The sequence below is a fragment of the Corythoichthys intestinalis genome, chromosome 5 (assembly GCF_030265065.1).
Source record: "Corythoichthys intestinalis isolate RoL2023-P3 chromosome 5, ASM3026506v1, whole genome shotgun sequence".
Classification (NCBI taxonomy): Eukaryota; Metazoa; Chordata; class Actinopteri; order Syngnathiformes; family Syngnathidae; genus Corythoichthys; species Corythoichthys intestinalis.
In genome coordinates this window covers 39922261-39942172 of record NC_080399.1, presented here as the reverse complement: position 1 = coordinate 39942172, position 19912 = coordinate 39922261, and the positions used below count along the sequence as shown (strand labels likewise).

At 40.2% G+C, this 19912-nt stretch overlaps 1 protein-coding gene across 2 annotated transcripts in view; it reads left to right on the top strand.

The window, feature by feature from the left end:
• LOC130916212 (chromatin remodeling regulator CECR2) overlaps nt 1–19912 on the top strand; it is a 62668-nt gene that overhangs the window by 15698 nt on the left and 27058 nt on the right. For both annotated transcript variants that reach the window (XM_057836731.1, XM_057836732.1), the window contains 6 exons: nt 10333–10427; nt 13498–13681; nt 14710–14837; nt 15117–15200; nt 16266–16324; nt 17961–18121. In XM_057836731.1, the coding sequence (XP_057692714.1) occupies nt 10333–10427; nt 13498–13681; nt 14710–14837; nt 15117–15200; nt 16266–16324; nt 17961–18121 (711 nt within the window). The remainder of the gene's footprint in view (nt 1–10332; nt 10428–13497; nt 13682–14709; nt 14838–15116; nt 15201–16265; nt 16325–17960; nt 18122–19912) is intronic.

The window sequence follows — 19912 nt, the reverse complement described above, 5'->3', positions numbered from 1 at the left end:
CCGAACCGAGTGATGTTTCAAAGTCTTTGAAGCGGAAAATCACACATAACTCACCTGGATTATTTGACATGATGACTGAGTTGTCGATTGTCTTCGCGGATCGGCAAACCGCCCGGGGGAGAGCAATTTACAGTTCGTTCCCCGGAGGAGGGTGGCTGCAGTTGTTGTGCAGCTAATGTGCTAATGTGCATGAGGAGAGCTTTTTACATGCCTATCAATGATCAAACGTAAGTAGTCCTTTATTTAAAGAAAGTTAAGTTTGTAGTGTTTACTTTGTAATAGCTGTATTAATATTTGACATAATACTAAACAAGATGTTTACTCACTTCCTCCTAAGTCCAATGGTCCCATTGTAGTCGCGCTTGTTTTGGCCAATATCCACGGTGAATGGGAACCTTTAGAAACTCCAAAAAGGCGCATATGCCTCTCCCTCATACAGAATGATTTTTCTGCAGCCGTTTGGCTGGCGTGATGCGAAAAATAAACGTATTAATCCGCAAAATCCGCTGAATCCTTCGTCCTCATACACAACAGTACGCCGTATAGTGAAGAGGACGTCTTCTACCGTACACGTCACAGCGCCCTCCTCCTCAATGCAAGACCGAAGCCGGAAGTCACTCATTTTCATGGCGCGGGAATGAAAAAAACTAAATAAATATAGCGATCGCTTCCACACACATCCAAGCGGTCCATATCATTCAGGAGCATAAAATACCGCGTGTATTATGAAATAAACATGCTTTTTCGTGTCACATGCACTTTAAAGCTGCTGATACAGAATGGGGATTGGTGTTTTTTATTTACTGTTATTTTTGTATATTTGTTTACTGTTATATGTTAACTTGATACTGAAATAGTAGTTTGGTTTAGCCTGAGAGGATTTTTGAACAATTTTGGAACTAATGTACAAAACAAAACAAAACAAAACAAAAAAGGAGGGGGGTGCATCAATAATCGTTTTATAATCGAATCGGAGCCTATGAATCGTAATCGTAATCGGATCGTTAGGTGCCCCAAGATTCCCAGCTCTACTGGTTAATCATTTAGGACCTTTTTCATTATGAACTTGTCTAAATTCTGAAATTATAACATGTAAAACTTCTCAGTTGTAAATACTATCAGATTTCTTCATTATATATTTTTTTAAGTCAAAGTAAGACATAAACAAAAATCTGCTTTTACTTTGGAAAAAAACATTTTTGCCAATTTTCAGACATCTGTCTAAATTAGCTTCCTAATAAGGCTTCAACAACTAATCGATTTAAATTGATTAATAAATGATTTGCCAACGAATTTGATAAACGATAGTCAATTGAAGCAAATAGTCATCCATTTTGTCTTCATTACTACTTACAACATGCCGAAAACAACTTCAGGGTAAATTGTTAAGGTAATTAAAAGAAGTGACATACCTATAGTCGATTAATTGTTTAATTAATCATCCAATTAATCGTTTACGAAAATAATCGTTAGTTGCAGCCCTACATAGTCTGCTCCAGTTCTACATCCGCAGCGAACAGCACTGCGGGGTCCCTGTGACTTCCTTCAGTGAAGGCCGCTGATAGATTCGTAAATAGGGCTCCATTTCAAGTAAATCGTAGCTGAGCGTATGCATATGCCGACAACAACTGCTGCATGAGCCACCGCTCACCTGCATGTTGAGTTCCAATGGAATGCTCCTTTAATGCAGCAAGTGCTCGCAAACACACTAGTGTTTGTGTGTTGTGTTCAGGTCCATCTGCCCAGGTATAAAGGAGGGTAAATAAGTGTCCTGCTTGAGGCTGTGAATGATGCAGGATAAGGCATTTAACTTCAGCCCTAATGTATATTATATAGTTGCCTGGCTACAACAGATATGAGTTTTGGGTGCTAATCTTCACACCCCATTATGGCTTCCCTTCTGCAAAGACTGTCCTGGCCTTTGATACAGTTCTGATACGACCCCCAAAGCCAGGAAATTGTTGATTCTACATCAGAGCCATTCACACAGACTAGTGACACAGGAAAAAGACACCTCTGAGAAGCAGTTCAAAGGGGCTATTGACAGACCCCAATATTAACTCAATTTATTCTTGTGATGTCGAAGTGACTTGGACAGATATGTTTTAAAGTGGAATTGATTAATTGCGAAATCAAACTACAAAGTTGAGTTAGATGGGAGTCCGTATCAGCAGCTATGACAGAATGGAGATTATTCACTCTTGTATATCCTGAGGATGTAAGGAAGAAACACTTTCCTGTGGTTTTATGGATGTGCATGCATTTGTTGTGCGCTTCCAAGTGGGGGAGGAGGAGTCGTCAGGTGCTGATTCTAGCAGGGACCATGTGTAAACTGAATGGGACGGAAGAGAATGAAATGTAAAGAACCAAAGCACATTAATGGAGGACTTCTGACACGACAGACAGCCATCCCTTCCCCCTCCTGCTACCCCTTCTCACTCCTCCAACTATTAGTGATATGAACCCCAGTGGAGCTGTTAACAGCAACGGCATGGAAACTGTTCTCTGTGAGGGTAACCAGAGAAGCTCAAGAATTGGGTCCCAGTGAACCGCGCCAGGCCTTTTAAAGTTGTTGTACTTTACAGGGGGTTTCAGAGCAATGTTTTGTTTGATCCCTCAACTAGGACCTTTTATGCTATAGTGGCATGTAGCTTCAAACAACTTGGTAGCTATGATCATTGAGACACTTTAGGAATTTCTGAGTCTGACTTGGAGTGATGTGTAGTGCCCAATGTTGTCCAGTATGTTTCTTTTTGAAGGATACGTGGAACTTGACCTGCACGATATATCGTTTAAATATTGCCATTTAAATGTGCATTTACGCGACAGTCCCATCGCAGGACTTTTAATTGTTTTTTGAACACGCACACTTTAGTGTTGCTTTGCAGGGCTCCAGACTAACATATTTTACTAGGAGCACAATGGCCCCTAACTTAAAATTTTAGGGGTGCAAACAGAAGATTCAGGGGCACACACTGTAAATTGACATGCAGTTTTCCTCTTTCACTGTTTAACCGATACTTTCATAAAAAATGCATAAAACTACGAATTTATGAAACTGTTCTCTTTCAATTTTGGCATCAACCAGTATACCGTTTAAAAATTAGAACGAAATTCCCATGTTAACCTATTTATGTCGCTGTCACCTGGCACTACATCCAATCAGCAATTGATTTATTGATTGACAAATCACCAGGGAGGCCAACCCGGAAATTGACATCCACATGCTACACTTTGTCAACATGAAGGAGCATAACATTTTGGCAGTACGCGGCCAGCACATACTTTATGATACCTCTCGGCATGTTTTCCGGCACACACAAAAAAAAGCAACAATATGGGAAGTTGTTGGCGCTCAGAAAAGACTGGAAATTTTAAAATGCCCTCCAAATTTATAGCTAGACGATATGTGTGGTGTGTGTCGCTGCCGCTTGCCCCTGCAGTTGCATCACACCCAGTGTGTTGGCTTTCAGCCCAGTAGTGATGACTTTCTCATTTCGCCATCACTCGTCATCGCCCTTGTGTCGAGCCCCTGAATCGGACCTGTTCCCCCCGTCAGCCTCCTTTGAAACAGTGCCGGTAGATTTACTGGAAAGAGAGTAGTCACTTATCGTCCTTTTCGCCATTTCGCCATTGTTCGCAAGTATTTTTTTTTTTTTTTTGCTGACAATGTTACTGGTCGCGCATGCGCGAGTAGATGAAAAAAATCCTTGTACTGGCTTTAATTTTAGTCGCAAAATGCGACCATTTGTTCACAGTCTGGAGCCCTGCTTCATAAAAGCCGCAAGTGTGCAGAGACATGGCTTCCTGGATCCCTTTTATGTACAGCAATCTTCATCATTCACAGAAGAATCCACTTAGCCTGGATTAAACAGTTTTATATGAATACAATGTTGTCATGGTGAGTCAACCAAAGGCTTCCCAAACAGAGCTGTTCAAGTCATCTGAAGAATAATCTTCGACTTTTGATATCGCAATATGTCTCAAAATTCACAATGTCAGTTTTTTCCAATATTGTTCAGCCCTATCTGGAACGCATACATCCTGTTTTGTACATGTAAAAAGGGGCATAAAGTGAGAATGAGGCAAATGCCTCTGTCTTTCCTTTCTTACCTCCTCTGATTCAAAGCCTTTGCACGTAACACTGGGGATCAATTTTGGGGGGGGGAAATCCGTTGAGTGTCAATTTTATGATTAGTAAAACTAAAATTGGCAAACTGATCACGAAATGGCGTGCCACAAGCAACACATCACTTTCGCTCATTAATATTCATGGCGTTAGCTACTGTTGCTAAGGGAGGATACGCAACCGTTTGTCCCCAATAGTAAATGAATGGAAATCGTGTACGAAGGAGATGTTTACAAAGCTAAACCTACCAATTCTCTCCGAAAATGATGTCCCTGGTGCCAAATTCACATGCAAAGCTGTGGAAGTACATTAGCTTTTTTATCGAAACCTTTTTCTTACGCGACTGACAATGACATTCTCCGGTTTCAACAAGCTATCCTTTACCACCAGCCCTGTCTTTTTTATACAGTGCCCTCCATAATTATTGGCACCCCTGGTTAAGATGTGTTTTTTAGCTTCTAAGAATTTTTTTTATTCAAAAAATATGGGACCTTAATGGAAAAAGAAAAATCCAGCCTTCAATACAAGTGCATTTATTCAGTGGGGAAAAATCCCACATAAAGAAATAATTATTTGACATCAAATAATGTGTGTCACAATTATCTGGTGTTAATACTTTGTACAACCCCCTTTTGCCAACAAAACAGCACCTAATCTTCTCCTATACTGTTTCACAAGCTTGATTTTGTGTCTGGTGAACCATTTCTGTGTAGATTTGGCCATATGTTTAGGGTCATTGTCTTGCTGAAAGACCCAGTGATGACCCATCTTCAGCTTTCGGGCAGAGGGCAACAGATTTTGATTTAAAATGTCCTGGTATTTCAAAGCATTCATGATGCCATGCACCCTAACAAGGTTCCCACGGCCTTTGGAAGCGAAACAGCCCCACAGCATCACTGACCCACCCCCATACTTCACAGTGGGTATGAGGTGCTTTTCAGCATGCGAATCTTTCGTGGCACGCCAGACCCACTTAGAGTGTTTGTTGCCAAAAAGCTCAATCGTGGTCTCATCTGACCAAAGCACACGGTCCCAGGCTTCAACTGGGACCGACCAAAGCACACGGTCCCAGGCTTCAACTGGGACCGACCAAAGCACACGGTCCCAGGCTTGAACTTACAGGCAACATCTTAACCACGGGTGCCAATAATTATGGAGGGCACTGCATTATATTCCTACGTCTCTGACCGTTCTTTGGGGCGGGGAGGGGGGGGGGTGGTAATTAATATTATGAGTAGCGATCACAAATGCTACTACTCAGTGACAGCCAATGAACACTTTCAATTTTTTCCATTGATAACAAATCTTAATTCTTTATTTAAACTTCACCCTTACTAAAGTTGTTTTTTCTTTTTACAACAGAAAAGGTAAGAGTGTCAGAGTCAGATACCATTTTAATTCTTATCAGGTCATTCATTGTCAGACAGAAGCAGCACGGCACAACGTCACGCTAAAAAATAAGTTAAAAATATCAAAATAACTGACCTCTTCGTCCTCTGAAAGACCATGCCAACCCAACAAAATGTTTTCTGCATATGAAATGTGAATGGCTTCACCTAGCTGGCGTTAAAACGTCCGCGCAAGTTGATTAATTGTTCACTTTTTTTCCTCCCGAGTTTTTGTTTTTGGGAAACGTATGAAGAAAACATCCTTCATATGTCGTAATGTCTAGAGTCGTTTCTACAAGTTCCAAAAAAGCAATGTGGGATCGGCATGTTAGTTTTTGAAAGATTACCGGCGAAAAGTAGCAGAATTAACATTGTTTCTATGTGAGGGCGGGTCTATAATGTCCCACTTTGGCTTTACGGCCGCTTTACGATGCGACGTCATGGTGTAAAAATAGCATTCGTGCAGAACGCCATTCCAGTCAGTTTAGCAGATTTAAGTTTGTTAACATACCTACTTTATTTATACATATTTAGAATTGCCGCGGCCATATCCTTTTTAACAAAAGTGCATACATTGCAGTAATACTGTTTCTCTCATATTCATGCAATATTTGAACATCTTTATGTAGCGGTAAGCACATTTGTTTCAATCTATTTTTCACATTAAAAAAAAAACAAAAAAAAACAAGTGATCCTGTAGTTAAAAAACATGATTTAATAGAAAAAAAGAGGGATCGGTTTTGGATTTTTCACTCAAAAAATAATTTAAATTAGCTTTCAGACCTCACCAAATAAAAGTTGTGTCCGCCAGTATAATACAGTGCTCCAAGTTAACTGTTTAACAATTTTAATGGTATTCCCCCCTCCCAATGGCCTGACTGGGGAGATGTACTGTCAAATAAGAACAGGAGAATAACTTCAGACTTTTTATCAATAAACGGCTATCTTATTTGGTTACGGAAAAGACTTAACCAAACCTAGGCAGTCCTCATAACTGGGAAACAAATAAGCTCTTATCAATTATAACTATATTGTCAACGACAATCAGGCGAGGGCTGAAGAATTTTCTCCCCTTTAGATTATTATAATCATGATTTGCACACTTGTTCATTTTTGGTCATGTAGTGGATATCTTATGCTTTAATTACAAAATGCAAGAAAAAAATAATCGCTAAATTGTTGTGAATAACACTTTTTCATTTTATAATTGTTTCAAAATAGTCCTATCACAGTAAAACAGGTGTCCAAATGATTCCATAAAAGGTGACAGTGGGAGCAGGTTTTTCATTGCGGTTTTCATTGCATCCAATCAAGAGGAGTGAGACCTATTCACCAATCTGATGTCTTACGAGTTATAAGTTGATTCAGGTGCTGCTTATTTCAGCAGACGCTTAATTGGTCAAACTTTCTATGCTGGCTTGATTGGAACGAAAACCTGCTGCGCCCACAGCGGCCGCCCCTTGAGGGACCAGTTTGGACACTCCTGCAGTAGAATATTGATTGATTAAATGATTGATTAACCTGTAAGCTTTCTAAATTGGTAGAATAATTATTCTTTTGCCATTAGCAGAGGGGTAGTTGTGGAGGGCTGCATAACTGTGACTAGGCCCAGCTTTTGATACAGATGAATTTAAATAAGTTAAAATATATAGTTCATATTTTTTTTCGTACACACGGCAAATTAGGCAATGTTTTGTTTTAGTGGCTTCCTCATAATCCTTTTTGGTTTTTTTTTTAATTACTATCCCCGACCAATCAGAAAGCCGTTGATTTCAAACCCTGTAATTGGACTGTGTTGCTGGTCAGTGGAGGAGTAAAAAGCTGGGGTATAGCCACCTGCTGCTTGTCATCACTCCTTGGTGCTTTAAGCTTTGTAGAGTTTGCACGGTTGGTGTTCATCACCTCATAAATCTTTCTGACTAAAAGACAATAGCTACGTTTACATGCTGACTTTTATTCATACCGATTCAAATCATTCCGAATGGAAATTTCACATCAGCTGTTTACATGTCACTTCATCTATTCCGATCCAGCGTTTACATGTGTCTGCCTTTATTCCGAAAGGACGTTTGACAACTGCCGTCTGACATGCGCAGATTAATCAAAACAAAGCGTCACGTTGCAAAACATGGAGATCGATCGTCAGATCAGCTGCTGTTTTAACTTTTCGAGTGGAAACAAAACTTCAGAATGATACGCCGTTCATTTAAAAGTTGTGTGGGTGCGCTGTGCATGTGCTTGGAAGCCATTTTGCAAGTGACGTTACTTACGTCACCAAGTGACGTCACCACGTCAGTACGGCGCATGTGCAGAAAGAACGCAACCAGACACCATTCCGATTCCCTGTTTACATGATATAATTTTACATCTAATCGGTTTGGGAAAAGGAATATTCCACCCCTGGGAATCGGAATGAAATTCCATTCGATTTGGACCTGTTCATTCCGAATGAGGTGTTTATATGGAACACATTTATTCGGTTTGAACAAATATTCCGATTGTAATTGGAATATTTAGCTCCATGTAAACGTGGCAAATGACTCGGAAGCAGTGGTGTTTTCGTCAACGATGACGATAACAAATCTATTTCATCAATCAACACTCTTTTGACGATGACATCACGAGGCCGCGCTGAAAACTTGTCTTGGGAGACTAAAACATAACGAGATTGATGCCAGTTTTCCTCTGACGACACAAGAACGAGATGAAGATTCACCATAGTTTGTCATAAATTCACTACTGTATGTGTAGTGAGCACGCATTTAGCAGGGTTTGGTCGTGTCACTCATGCGACGTGCTCTCTTTCAAACAAACCACGGGTGTAGATTTATTAGATACTGACTTATTAATTTGAGGGGAATTAAAGTTGATTACCGTATTTTCTGCATTATAAAATGCATCGGCATATAAGGCGCACCTTCAATGAATGGCCTATTTTTAATATGCTTTCAGATATAGACACACCGCATTAAAAGGCGCATTAGTAGTAGTGGTTGGGGTTGCATTCTGTAATCACTAGATGGAGTAGCGCTAAAGGGAATGACTTCCCATAATTAACCAATATTGATATCCATATCTAAGGCGCATCGCATTTTAAGGCGTAAGTTCGGCTTTTGAGAAAATTGAAGGTTTTTAGGTATGCCTAATAGTGCGGAAAATATGGTTCATTGTTCTGGAGTTTGGCACCAAACTAGTGAAAGTTGCTCAGCCTTACTAAGGTTAAACATTTTTAACACTGAAAAATTTTGCATGTTCGTTTTTCAGCACACTTATTTTGTTTTTCCACTATTGCACCCAACCTGCCATCTGAAGCATATTGGTTGACTGTAATTACTCAGAGGTTGTTTTCTTAAATGGTATATGGCAGGAGTCCTCAAATACAAATCTTGAAGGTCCACAATTATTTTTTTCATACAAGCATGGGTCCATTTATTAATGTCGGTCAAGTACAAGGCAAGTCAAAGGTGGTAAACGTGGTTTTCTTTTGACCAAACAAAAATACAATGCACATTCTGATTAAATAAAAATACATTGACAAAAAACATGCAAGTACAATGTTTACACATGAACACTAAATAATTTACAAGACCTGTCACTAAGGTGCAAACAATAACTATTGACAGTACATTTTGTAACTGTAAAACTGTTGGACAAAAAAGAAAACATGAGCAAGTAGTACAGTACATGTTAACATGTACAGAACATAAATGACAAGCTCTGTCATTAAGGTGCAAACATTATAATTACTGACACTAACTTTAACTGTAAACACAGCTCAATGAGAGAAATAGCATTTGGCTGTTTACTCACATCATCAGCCCGTACTTCAGTGTATCTTTTGGTTTCTGAATCTGAGAGTGAGATTTGTTTGATATTTGTTGTCATTTCCTCCTTTTCTTTTCCTTCGAACATTGCTGCCAACACTTCACTCATACTCTTTTATTATTTCTCCATCAGAGAACTGCTTCTTATGTTTGACCAACACCCAGGACACTGAGTGAGCACTCCGTTGCGTTGTTTTTGTGTCATAGATTTAACAATAACCTTGCTTTGACTCTTGATATGACTGCATCAATCTGTTAGTTTCTTGCCTTCTCAATTCTGATTGGGGAGGAAACCTCTTCAAAAGAGCTGTCTTGTTTAACATAACGGCATTTCACATTTTCACTTTTAACAGCGCAATTGTCTTTAAGCATATTAAGCACATAGGTTTGGTACTTGCAGTTGGTAAAATGGACGCATATTTGTCAGTCCATTCCTCATTGAAACGGCAATTTTCGTTGTCAACTTGAGCATGACATTTTGTTAGATTGGGTCTTCCACTGGTAAACAAGATTGCAAAGTGCCAGGCGCAACTCGTGTTTCACACTGCTGCGTTAAGTCTCTCAGCCACTCAGCGCATCTATGCACGCCCTCTCAGCCAATCAGCGCATCAATGTAGGCTCTCTCAGCCAATCAGCGCTGTTCATCATTATAGAGATGACAACAGAAGTGGGAACATGGAAGATATTTGACTAAAAATGAAAGTTATGAAACAGAACTTAGCGATAGAATAGTAGCGCATAGTAGCGCCCCCCCCCCCCCTTTAAAATTATTATTATTATTATTATTTTTTTTTTTTTGAAAGTGCCGTGGTCCAGTCGTCCATAATTGAGGACCCCGGAGTGGCATTCAAAATAACGACTATCTTCTAACAATGCTTGTACCACAAAAATATATGTATTTATATATTTTCTGTGTTTACTACTTTATGCCTTTTTCAGTTTAGGATGCTAGCAATGGATTTTTAATATGACCTCTTTGCTGTGTGTCAAGGAATTGGAGAAAGCGCTTTCAGAGCAGAACTTGAACTTCCTCGGGGACCTTATTGCTTGTCTGCTGCAGGGATGTTACCAGCGCACTGACATTACGTAAGTTGTGGTTAAATGATATGTTATTTAATGGTAAAGGGATCTTTGAATGGTCACTTCATTATTGTATTCTTTTAAGGAAATGTATTGTTTTCTAGGTTTTTTTTTGTGTGTGAACGCAATTGTCCAGTTGTTCAATTGTTTAGAGCAGTGCCATTCAATTACTGTAATCATGTGAGAGTCCGACAAAATTTTAGACCGAGGTCCAGAAGATCACAATGTCAGGGACCCCTGATTTTCAGGTAGCTAAACTAAATCTACTATTTAGTGATGTGTTAATCATGTAAAACGGCTTCACTGTTAAGGCTGGTTTATGCTTCTGCGGCGGACCTACGCCATCAAGGCAGACCTGATTTACTATCTTCCTAACGTGCACCTTCACAAAATCCTGACTACGCGTCACGTCAACGGATGGTGATGTGAAGCAAATGGACTGTGATTGGTCCGCTCAGACTGTTGTTTCCGGTTCAGCACGAAATCACCGCCATTTACAAACATTCTTGCGCAACACTTAGAAATGGACCAAGCCAACGAGAAGATCATCGAAGAGGTCCGCAAGTATGACCACCTGTACAATGGTTCGTCATAGCATTATAAAGATTGCCAAGTGGCAAGCAATTCATGAAAGGAGATTGCTGAAAATACGGGGCTGGAGGTCAGTGAATGCATTAAAAAAATTGAAGAACCTCAGAGACAAGTATGTGTGTGTTCGGAAGCGAATGGCCACAGTTTGGAGACCAACGGTCTACGCCGTCGTTACTCTGTCACCGCAGCGCAGAAGCATAAATTAGGCTTTACTGGCCATTGGCTTATATATTGGGTCAATGGTGTTTGCCCAGTACACGCGACCTAAAAGAGAAAGTGGTGAAACTGAAATTTCCCCCAAATTAATCGACGCCATTCGAAATCCTGTTTGAGTTTGGCAGGTGATGCAACGCTTTGCAGCTAAAAGCAGCCACGTTGTCAAATGAGTGCACGTGTTATAAGCATGAATTTGACAGGTACTTGAATATTGTGATGATTTTAAATCCACTCGTTTGCAGAAACACTTGAATTTTATAAGGGAGTGTAACCTATTACCAAATCACATGGACTTCGATTTCTTTTGTATTCTGAGAACATGCTGCTGTGAAAACAAAAATAATTATTTGCTTCATTAAATCTCAAGGCTGTGTGTTGCTTTGTACAGCAGTAAAAAAGGCCTAAAATTTGATTTTACCAGAGTTCCACAGTGATTTCCCCATGGTAGAGGACAGCGTTTTCGCTTTGCTTAGGTCACACAGAGTGAATGTATGCGCCATGATGTCCATAGTGTTGATCGTCCCCACAGTGAACATTACTGGAAGAATATTTACACTATTCAATTTGAAAGGGTATGTTGCAGAGAAAATTCCACCTACACATCTAAGTGGTAATCCCTTATGTCTACTCAAAATGGGCAAGAAGTCTAGTGGACCAAAGGATAAGCAGAGACAAGAATGAGCCAGGATTTCCACCTAGGCAACCAGTAACAGTAGGACAACCTGCTTTATTGGACCGGACAGGCGCTGGCGTCCCTGGGGGTGGCTGTTCACCACTGGCCTTTCACAGAGCTGCCCTTTTCATCTGCTAGTGTTAAATGCTCTGCCGGAGTGGCGGAAGGTGGGTGGGTGGGGTTGGTTGGTGTTGGTGAGAACAAGGGACAGAAAAAGAGGGAGATGGGGTTAGTGAGGAGGGGAGCCTACAGCTGTGTGAAAAGTGCACACTGCTCTTTCAAGATAAGCTATTTTATTCTGGTCCTCTTTCTCTACATAGCATAGATGTTCACCCCCATGGTCTTGTTCTCTTTTGGAGTCTAATCTAAAAGTTACCGATTAATCGGGTAGCTCTAGACTGCCATATTTGCCAACTTGGAGAAAGGCCAACTACCCAATGTGAAAATAGTTTTCTTTCAACAGTTTTCCAAAATTATACATTTCAGTGGTGCAAATACAGAGAAATGTAAAATATTTCAAAATTAGTAGTCATTTTCTAAATGTCGTGGTCAGCACACATCAACATAAAACACTTAATTAACATTTGAAACACACTTGAGGGGACATATACAGTACTATACAGTGTAGCTGATCTGATGTTTTTAGAGCAATTTTCAATTGAATTTTTCTTTTTTACCATTCCAAAGTTAAGTCATTGACTCTGCCAATATTATAATGCCTCTATCTACACTAAAAAAGGAAACAGATTTTTTTCACATGAATTGACTTTATGTAAACCATACCATACTATCATCTTCCGCTTGCTCCGAGGTCGGGTCGCGGGGGCAGCAGTTTTAGCAGGGAAGCCTAAACTTTTGTATCATACTCCCCTGACTTGCTGATATCCCATATCAGAAATGGAAATATTATCACTGTATTAATTATTTTTTCTTTCACCGTATTAATTTGAAGATTGGATTTTTTTGTTTTCGCACCCACGCAGTTTTTATTACCTGTATCTTGCTTACAATTTCATCTGTCAACAGTCGTGCCTGGACGTGCCTGGATGTTTGAGCGCGGCAAGAACAAAATGACAAAAATGTCGGTATATTTTAATATTAGACATTACAGGCAAGTTAAGAAATTCAGTGTTGTGTGCTCCCTCCCCATCATGGGCACTTTTACTGTATGTATACTATACAATATTGTTGAGCTAAGCGGGAAAAGCTGGATGGATGAATGGATATTCACTCACATGTCTTGACTCACTTATTAATTTAAAGCAACACTTCATTCTAAATCCATGTTCTTAGCCAGACGTCAAGCCTGCCCTTTGTAGCTATAACAGTTTCAACTATTTTGGTAAGGTTTCTACAAGGTTTAGGAGTGTGTTTTTGGATATAGTTTCACAATTCATTCTGGGACAGTTTGTGTTTAAACAAAGAATTCACAATTGAATTGGTTTAATCTAAATGTTGCACAACTTGTGTGTAAAAAAAAAAAAAAAAAAAAAGACGGACCCTATTGGTTTTGAGACGAGGTTAGGACACAGAAGAACGAGCAATTGCAGAGAAAGAGAACATTTAATATTGTATACTTTGCATTCTGCACTGTAGCCCCCAGGCATTCAGCAGATACCTGGATGACATCATCAGCTACAGATGGGAGCTGGAAGAGGGAAAGCCCAACCCACTTCGGGAGGAGCCCTTTGAAAACCTGCCGCCTCGTACTCAGGTTGAACTACTGCACCGTCTGTGCGATTACCGTCTGGATGCTGCTGATGTCCTTGACCTGCTGAAGGTACACTACACAATTTGCGGTACCCTTCAATAGTCCATTCATCTTTAAGCACACCACTTATAATTACAATTTGGAGTGTTTAATCAACCATGCTGCAGGTACACTGCTTTTTAGATCAGCTCAAAGAATCAAAAAATTTTTTACAGGCTGAAGGTCTGTCAAGTTGCTGCTTATTGTGTTGTTGGGGATGTTTACACTATCATTTTGAATCTATTCCTTCTGTATTGGTTGATAGATCACAAAAAAATATTGGTAACTATATTCTGGGGTTGTACAATAAACTCATCGCCCCTCGGAGCACTTTTTTTTTTTCCCAGGGCTGATTGAGAGGATACTCGTTGTTGCATGAAAGTTTGAAGTTAGCCAGTAGAGGGCATGCAGAATCTTCGTCAGTCTTCAGCCTGTAGTAGCACAGTAGTGCTGCTGTTTTATCAGCCTTTAAGAACAATGTTTCCTTAATTTTTGATGTCGTATAAATTCCAAATGCTAAAATATGGCGTGATCATCTGATATTTTCAGAGGTTGTAATGAGCATGAGTAGATTTGCCCCCTTAAATTATTGTGGTGAATAATCGTTGTTTTCTGACAGACAGCCACAATAATCTTTCCATGATCAACGTTTAACACAGTCCCACTGGAAGCGAGTACAGAAACGTGTTTGTATGTGTTGTTCGTGACTTCCCCTAACGTTATTTTGTGGCGTCAACTGAGGCCATTTATGCAGATTTATTAAGTGTTTTTTTAAGGTGTGGTTGGTTAACATCCAAGTTCTACTTACATGCTTTTTTTCCTAAGAAGTTCTTTTTGAAACATATCTCCATTAAAAGAATAATTTTTAGAGTTTTGTGGTGGCAGTGATCATCATGACAGATGTTCCCGGTCAGCGCTCTCCCATGCTGCATAGGTTCTATTATGTTTGAAAATAAATACTAATATCAATTTCTGAAATCACAAAGCACCAAACATCATCATCTCGTATTAATTGATGAAGTCCTAATGAAGTCCTAATTTGTCTTTTACCCCATAAGGGTCTGGATTCAGACAGCCTGAGGGTAGAACCTCTTGGGCAAGATGGGAATGGAGCCCTCTACTGGTATTTTTATGGCACTCGTATGTACAAAGAAGAACTACACAAGGGAAAAGTGGATACGATCAGGTAAACACTAAACTCTGTACTTTCCTCATTGTTCAACAAAAGCACAATAGTCTTATGTGGCCATAATGAAAAGTAAAGTTGAATATTTGGTTATTACTCATATAAAGAACAAGGTTATTATATTTTTTTTTTAACCTGTCCTGATTAGCAGTTTAGACCGGGAGAATAGGAATCTGAGTGTCCTTATGGTCTGAACAGTTTTAATGTATCACATGAGAGTTTGCTATTCTCCAATTGAGAAACATTTATTAAATTTTGTCCATGCTGCCTTCCGTACAGTGAAAACCCTGAGTTAACATTACCAGAGAAAAAGAAAAGAGGGAGACCACCAAAAAAGAAAAAAATGGAGGACTCTCAACTGAGGTGATTTTTTTGTTGTTGTCAGCATGTACCTATATAGTGGGCAAAGCTACCACTAGTACTGGTTGCCCTGCTTTTGTCAAAAGGAAATTATTTGAGGATTATTTGACTCTGTTACCATGTGGCCAGCAATTGCACACATTATTTGTAATTCTCAACAGTCTCTAATTTGACCTTTAATGAATTAAAGGATATTTCAAACACATATTGCAGACATTTAGAAAGAATTCATTGCAGACTATTCTTTCACTTTATGACGCTAAATATGAAGTGTACGTTTAACAAATAAAAAAATACAATGTTAAAAGATAAAGACTAGCGGCACGGTTAGCACGTCCGCCTCACAGTTCTGAGATCAAGGGTTCAATCCTGGGCTTCGGCCTTCCTGTGTGGAGTTTGCATGTTCTCCCCGTGCCTGCGTGGGTTTTCTCCGGGAACTCCGGTTTCCTCCCACATCCCAAAAATGTGCATGGTAGGCTGATTGAACACTCTAAATTGACCGTAGGTATAAGTGTGTGCATGAATGGTTGCATGTCTCCTTGTGCCCTGCGATTGGCTGGCAACCAGTTCAGGGTTTACCCTGCCTACTGCCTGCAGTTAGCTGGGATAGGCTCCAGCACCTCCGCGACCCTCGTGAGGAAAAGCGGCATGGAAAATGAATGAATGAATGAAAGATAAAGACCAGATACTAAAAATGTACACTAAGGCACAACTGGACCTTAATTTTGAAAATAAACTTGTTCATTGAGAGTACGCATTAAAGTCCGTAAAATACGTTACTGAACTCTGAACTATTCATAGAAATGACAGCTCATCCAAAATATCACCGTGATCAATATGTGAGCGCCACTCCTGCCTTTATTAAATACAGCTCTCAAAATTGTCAATTTCTAACAAAATTGTTTAATCGTTTATTGGTGTTGTGCAGAATTGCACACTGAAAAATGCCCCAATAGTAAACATCTCACTGACAATATCAAATAAAAATACTAGTGTTCATGAAATTGCAGTTGTTAATAGTTAGATAATAGTTAAATGATCAGTTAACATTTTTTTTGTCTCTTTTAGTGATGCGGAAAGTGAAGAAAATGCAGAAAATGGAATAGATGATTTGTCCCCTGTTAAAGGTAATTATGTATATTTATGCAGTATATTAACAGAAATGTAAGAGTTGTTTATTATATAAATATGTATGTGTGTGTATATACAGTTATACACACATATACAGTGGTATGAAAAAGTATCTGAACCCTTTGGAATTTCTCACATTTCTGCATAAAATCACCATCAAATGTAATCTGATCTTTGTCAAAATCGCACAGATGTAAAAAGTATCTGCTTTAAAACAACCCAAACATTTATAGATTTTCAAATTTTAATGAGTCATATTCAATGAGTCAAGATAATATGTAAACAATGACAAAATGGGGGAAAAACAGTAAGTGAACTATCACATTTAATATTGTGTGGCCCTGTAGCTGCAGATCAGTCTGGCACATTGATCAGGAGTAATCTTGGCCCATTCTTCTCTACAAAACTGCTGTAGTTCAGTCAGATTCCTGGGATGTCGAGCATGAATCGCTGTCATGCCACAGCATCTCAATGGGGTTCAAGTCTGGACTTTGATGTGGCCACTCCAGAACATGTATTTTGGTCTTCTGAAACGATTCTGAAGTTTGTGTTTTAGGATCGTTGTCTTGTTGCATCCATCCACTTTTTAGTTTCAACTGTGACAGACTGCCTCAGGTTTTCCTGCATAACATACTGATAAACATTTGAATTCTTCCATTAATGAAGAAACAGCCCCAAATCATGATGCTCCCTCCTTCATGCTTTGCGGTGGGGATGAGGTGTTGATGTTGGTGAGAGGTTTAATTTTTCCTCCACACATGACATTGTGTGTTACTTTCAAACAGTTCAACTTTGGTTTCATCAGTCCACAAAATATTTTGCTGGAACTTCTGTGGAGTGTCCAAGTGCCTTTTTGCGAACATTAAACAAACAACGTTTTTTTAGACAGCAGTGGCTTCCTCTGTGGAGTCCTCCCATCAACACCATTCTTGGCCATAGAGATATTGGACTGTGCCAGTGAGTTCTGTAAGTCTTTAGCAGGCACTCTAGGGTTCTTTTTTTACCTCTTGAAGTATTCTGCGTTGAACTCATCTTTGGTGGATGGCCACTCCTCGGGAGAGCAGCAACAGTGGCAAACTCTCTCCTTTTGTAGACAACTTCTCTGACTCTGGATCGATGAACATCCAGACTTTAAAAGATGGTTTTGTATCCTTTCCCACCTTTATACAAATCAACAATCCTTAATCGCAGGTCTTCAGACAGCTCTTTTGACCGAGCCATGATGCACATCAGACAGTGCTTCTCATCAAGACTATTCTTACAAGGTGTGTGTTTTATAGTAGGCAGGGCTGCTTTAAATTGTTTGGTAAAAATTGGTTTCAACTGCTCTTTAAGTCTCCTTAGGGTGAGGGTTCAATTAGTTATTTTCCTCCCTTCTGTCATTGTTTGCATGTAATCCTCTTTAAAATATGGAAAATCTATAAATGTTTGGGTGGTTTTACTTAAAGCAGACCGTTTTTTTCATGTGTGTGATTTTGACAGAGATCAGATCACATTTGAAGGTGATTTTATGCAGAAATATGAGAAATTCCAAAAGGTTCAGTTACTTTTTCATACCACTGTATGCAGTATGTTAACAGAAATGTATATGTTGTTTTATAATCTGTGGCTGTCTCTCTTGTCTTTGACTAGGTCATAAGCTAGGCACCTGGTCACTTGTGTGCGAAACAGAGGATCAGTGGGTTAATTTGGCTGAAAGCATAAAGGATAAACTTTCTCCACAAGACCGCCATCTCTACCGTGTTATCAGCCAGAATTTTCTGCCTGAGATACGCAACATGATTGAACACAAGGTCAGATATTGATGAGACCGTCATTAATTTCATAAGGTTTATACAAGCATTAAAGAAGGACTTGGTAGTATCTATTCTAAATCTAAGTACTGTACATATGTGAACTAGTTGATTTTCAAGAGAAACAAATGAGCTAATTGGCATATATCTGTGGACTTGCGGTATAAAGGAAAATAAAACATGTACATTTAAATTCAGTTCACTCCCAGGATACTCTCAGTGGTTGTGCTTACATGGACACCTTTCTTCGGATTCAGTTTCAGTTTATTCACACATCGTATCATGATACACACAAGAACATGGTCATATATACAAGCAGTTCATCTGACAAGATGCATGAAAGGGACACTCCGAATAAGCTATTTAAAGCTTTTAGTAGGGGCCCAAAAAAGCCTGATTAAAAGCCTGATCGGACTAAAATTGCACACCCCATTTGAAATATTCTAACCAGATCCAGCCCCTTCTGATCAAGATTCTATTCCGAACGAGAGGGGTGGTTTCTATTTCATTCCTTCTGACCGCCAGAGGGCGGTGCTTAGCACCTGGATATCTACGTGTGCGCAGCACAAAGGTCGAGAATAAAATACCAACAAAGTCACGCCATTGGACGTGACCTGGGTGACGTCAGAGGTCGATGAGAGCCCCGCTCACCCAGCACTAGTTCCTTTTCTACATTCTCGCATCGGCGAAGGTCGTATTACCGTGTTTATACCGCGCTCGCCTGAAGCCTCGAAACCAACTTGGTTGGAGCTACGTGGATTACGTCCTCCAGAGGCTGCGAGCTGCGGCTGGACTATCGATTTCTTCACGTTCTGGATTATCTTCAGTTGCATATTTTCTGTGAGTGTTTTCCGCTCCGGACACTATTGATTGTATTGTTGTGAGTATATTTCGCTCTGATACGCTAATGTAGCACCGCGGCGGTTTCTTCCGAACCGGGTTATTGATTAGGCTGTGAGTGTTTCCCGCTCCGCGCCATTTTTGTTTGTTGTGCCGTGAGTGTTTTACTCGCTCTTTGCATTTTTACAATGGGAGTGTTTTACTCGCTCTTTGCATTTATACAACGGGAGTGTGCGAGTGTATTTTCGCTCCGCGCCTCCTCCAGCTGTAACCGAGTGGCTTGTTTGCTTCGAGCCTCATTACTGTGGACTGGTCCTCGAGTGTTATTCGCTCTGGGAGCCTCGTGCTTTGCTGACTCGCTCCGGAGTTCGTGAGTAGGGCTCGCACTGTGTGTAGGCATGTCGGGACCGCTCGTGAACGCGTGTGCTCGCTGTTTACCCCACCTGAGCCCAGAAGACGGACACACTTTATGCCCGTCGTGTTTAGGCATTGGGCATTTAAGAAAGGTGCTCACCGAGGAAGCGTGTCTTAACTGTGTCTGCATCCTCTTGTCAGAAAGGTCCGCTAGACTGGCTATGGTGGAAAATGAAATTTCTCACGGTGCGTTGGCGTCGAGCCCAAAAAAGACGACCAAGCGCCATAAGAAGCAGCATGTTGAGGCCACCTCATCAAAGAAGGCTTGTGATACCGACCACATGCTATCTGCTAAGGTTGACACTTTGGCCTCTGAGTTCGCTCAGATTAAATCATTACTCCTGAATTTACAGTCAGGGGGGGATATGTGTGCAAACACAGGTGTCATTGATAGCGTGCCTGAGCAGGAGCACTGCAGTGTATTTGGCCACCTGGAAGAGGACGTTGTGTCCATAGCAGCAAGTGACTCGCTGTTTAGGACCGGAGATATAACCTATAGTGGAGACCTTGACATCGGGCCTTCTCCATGCCCCTCGG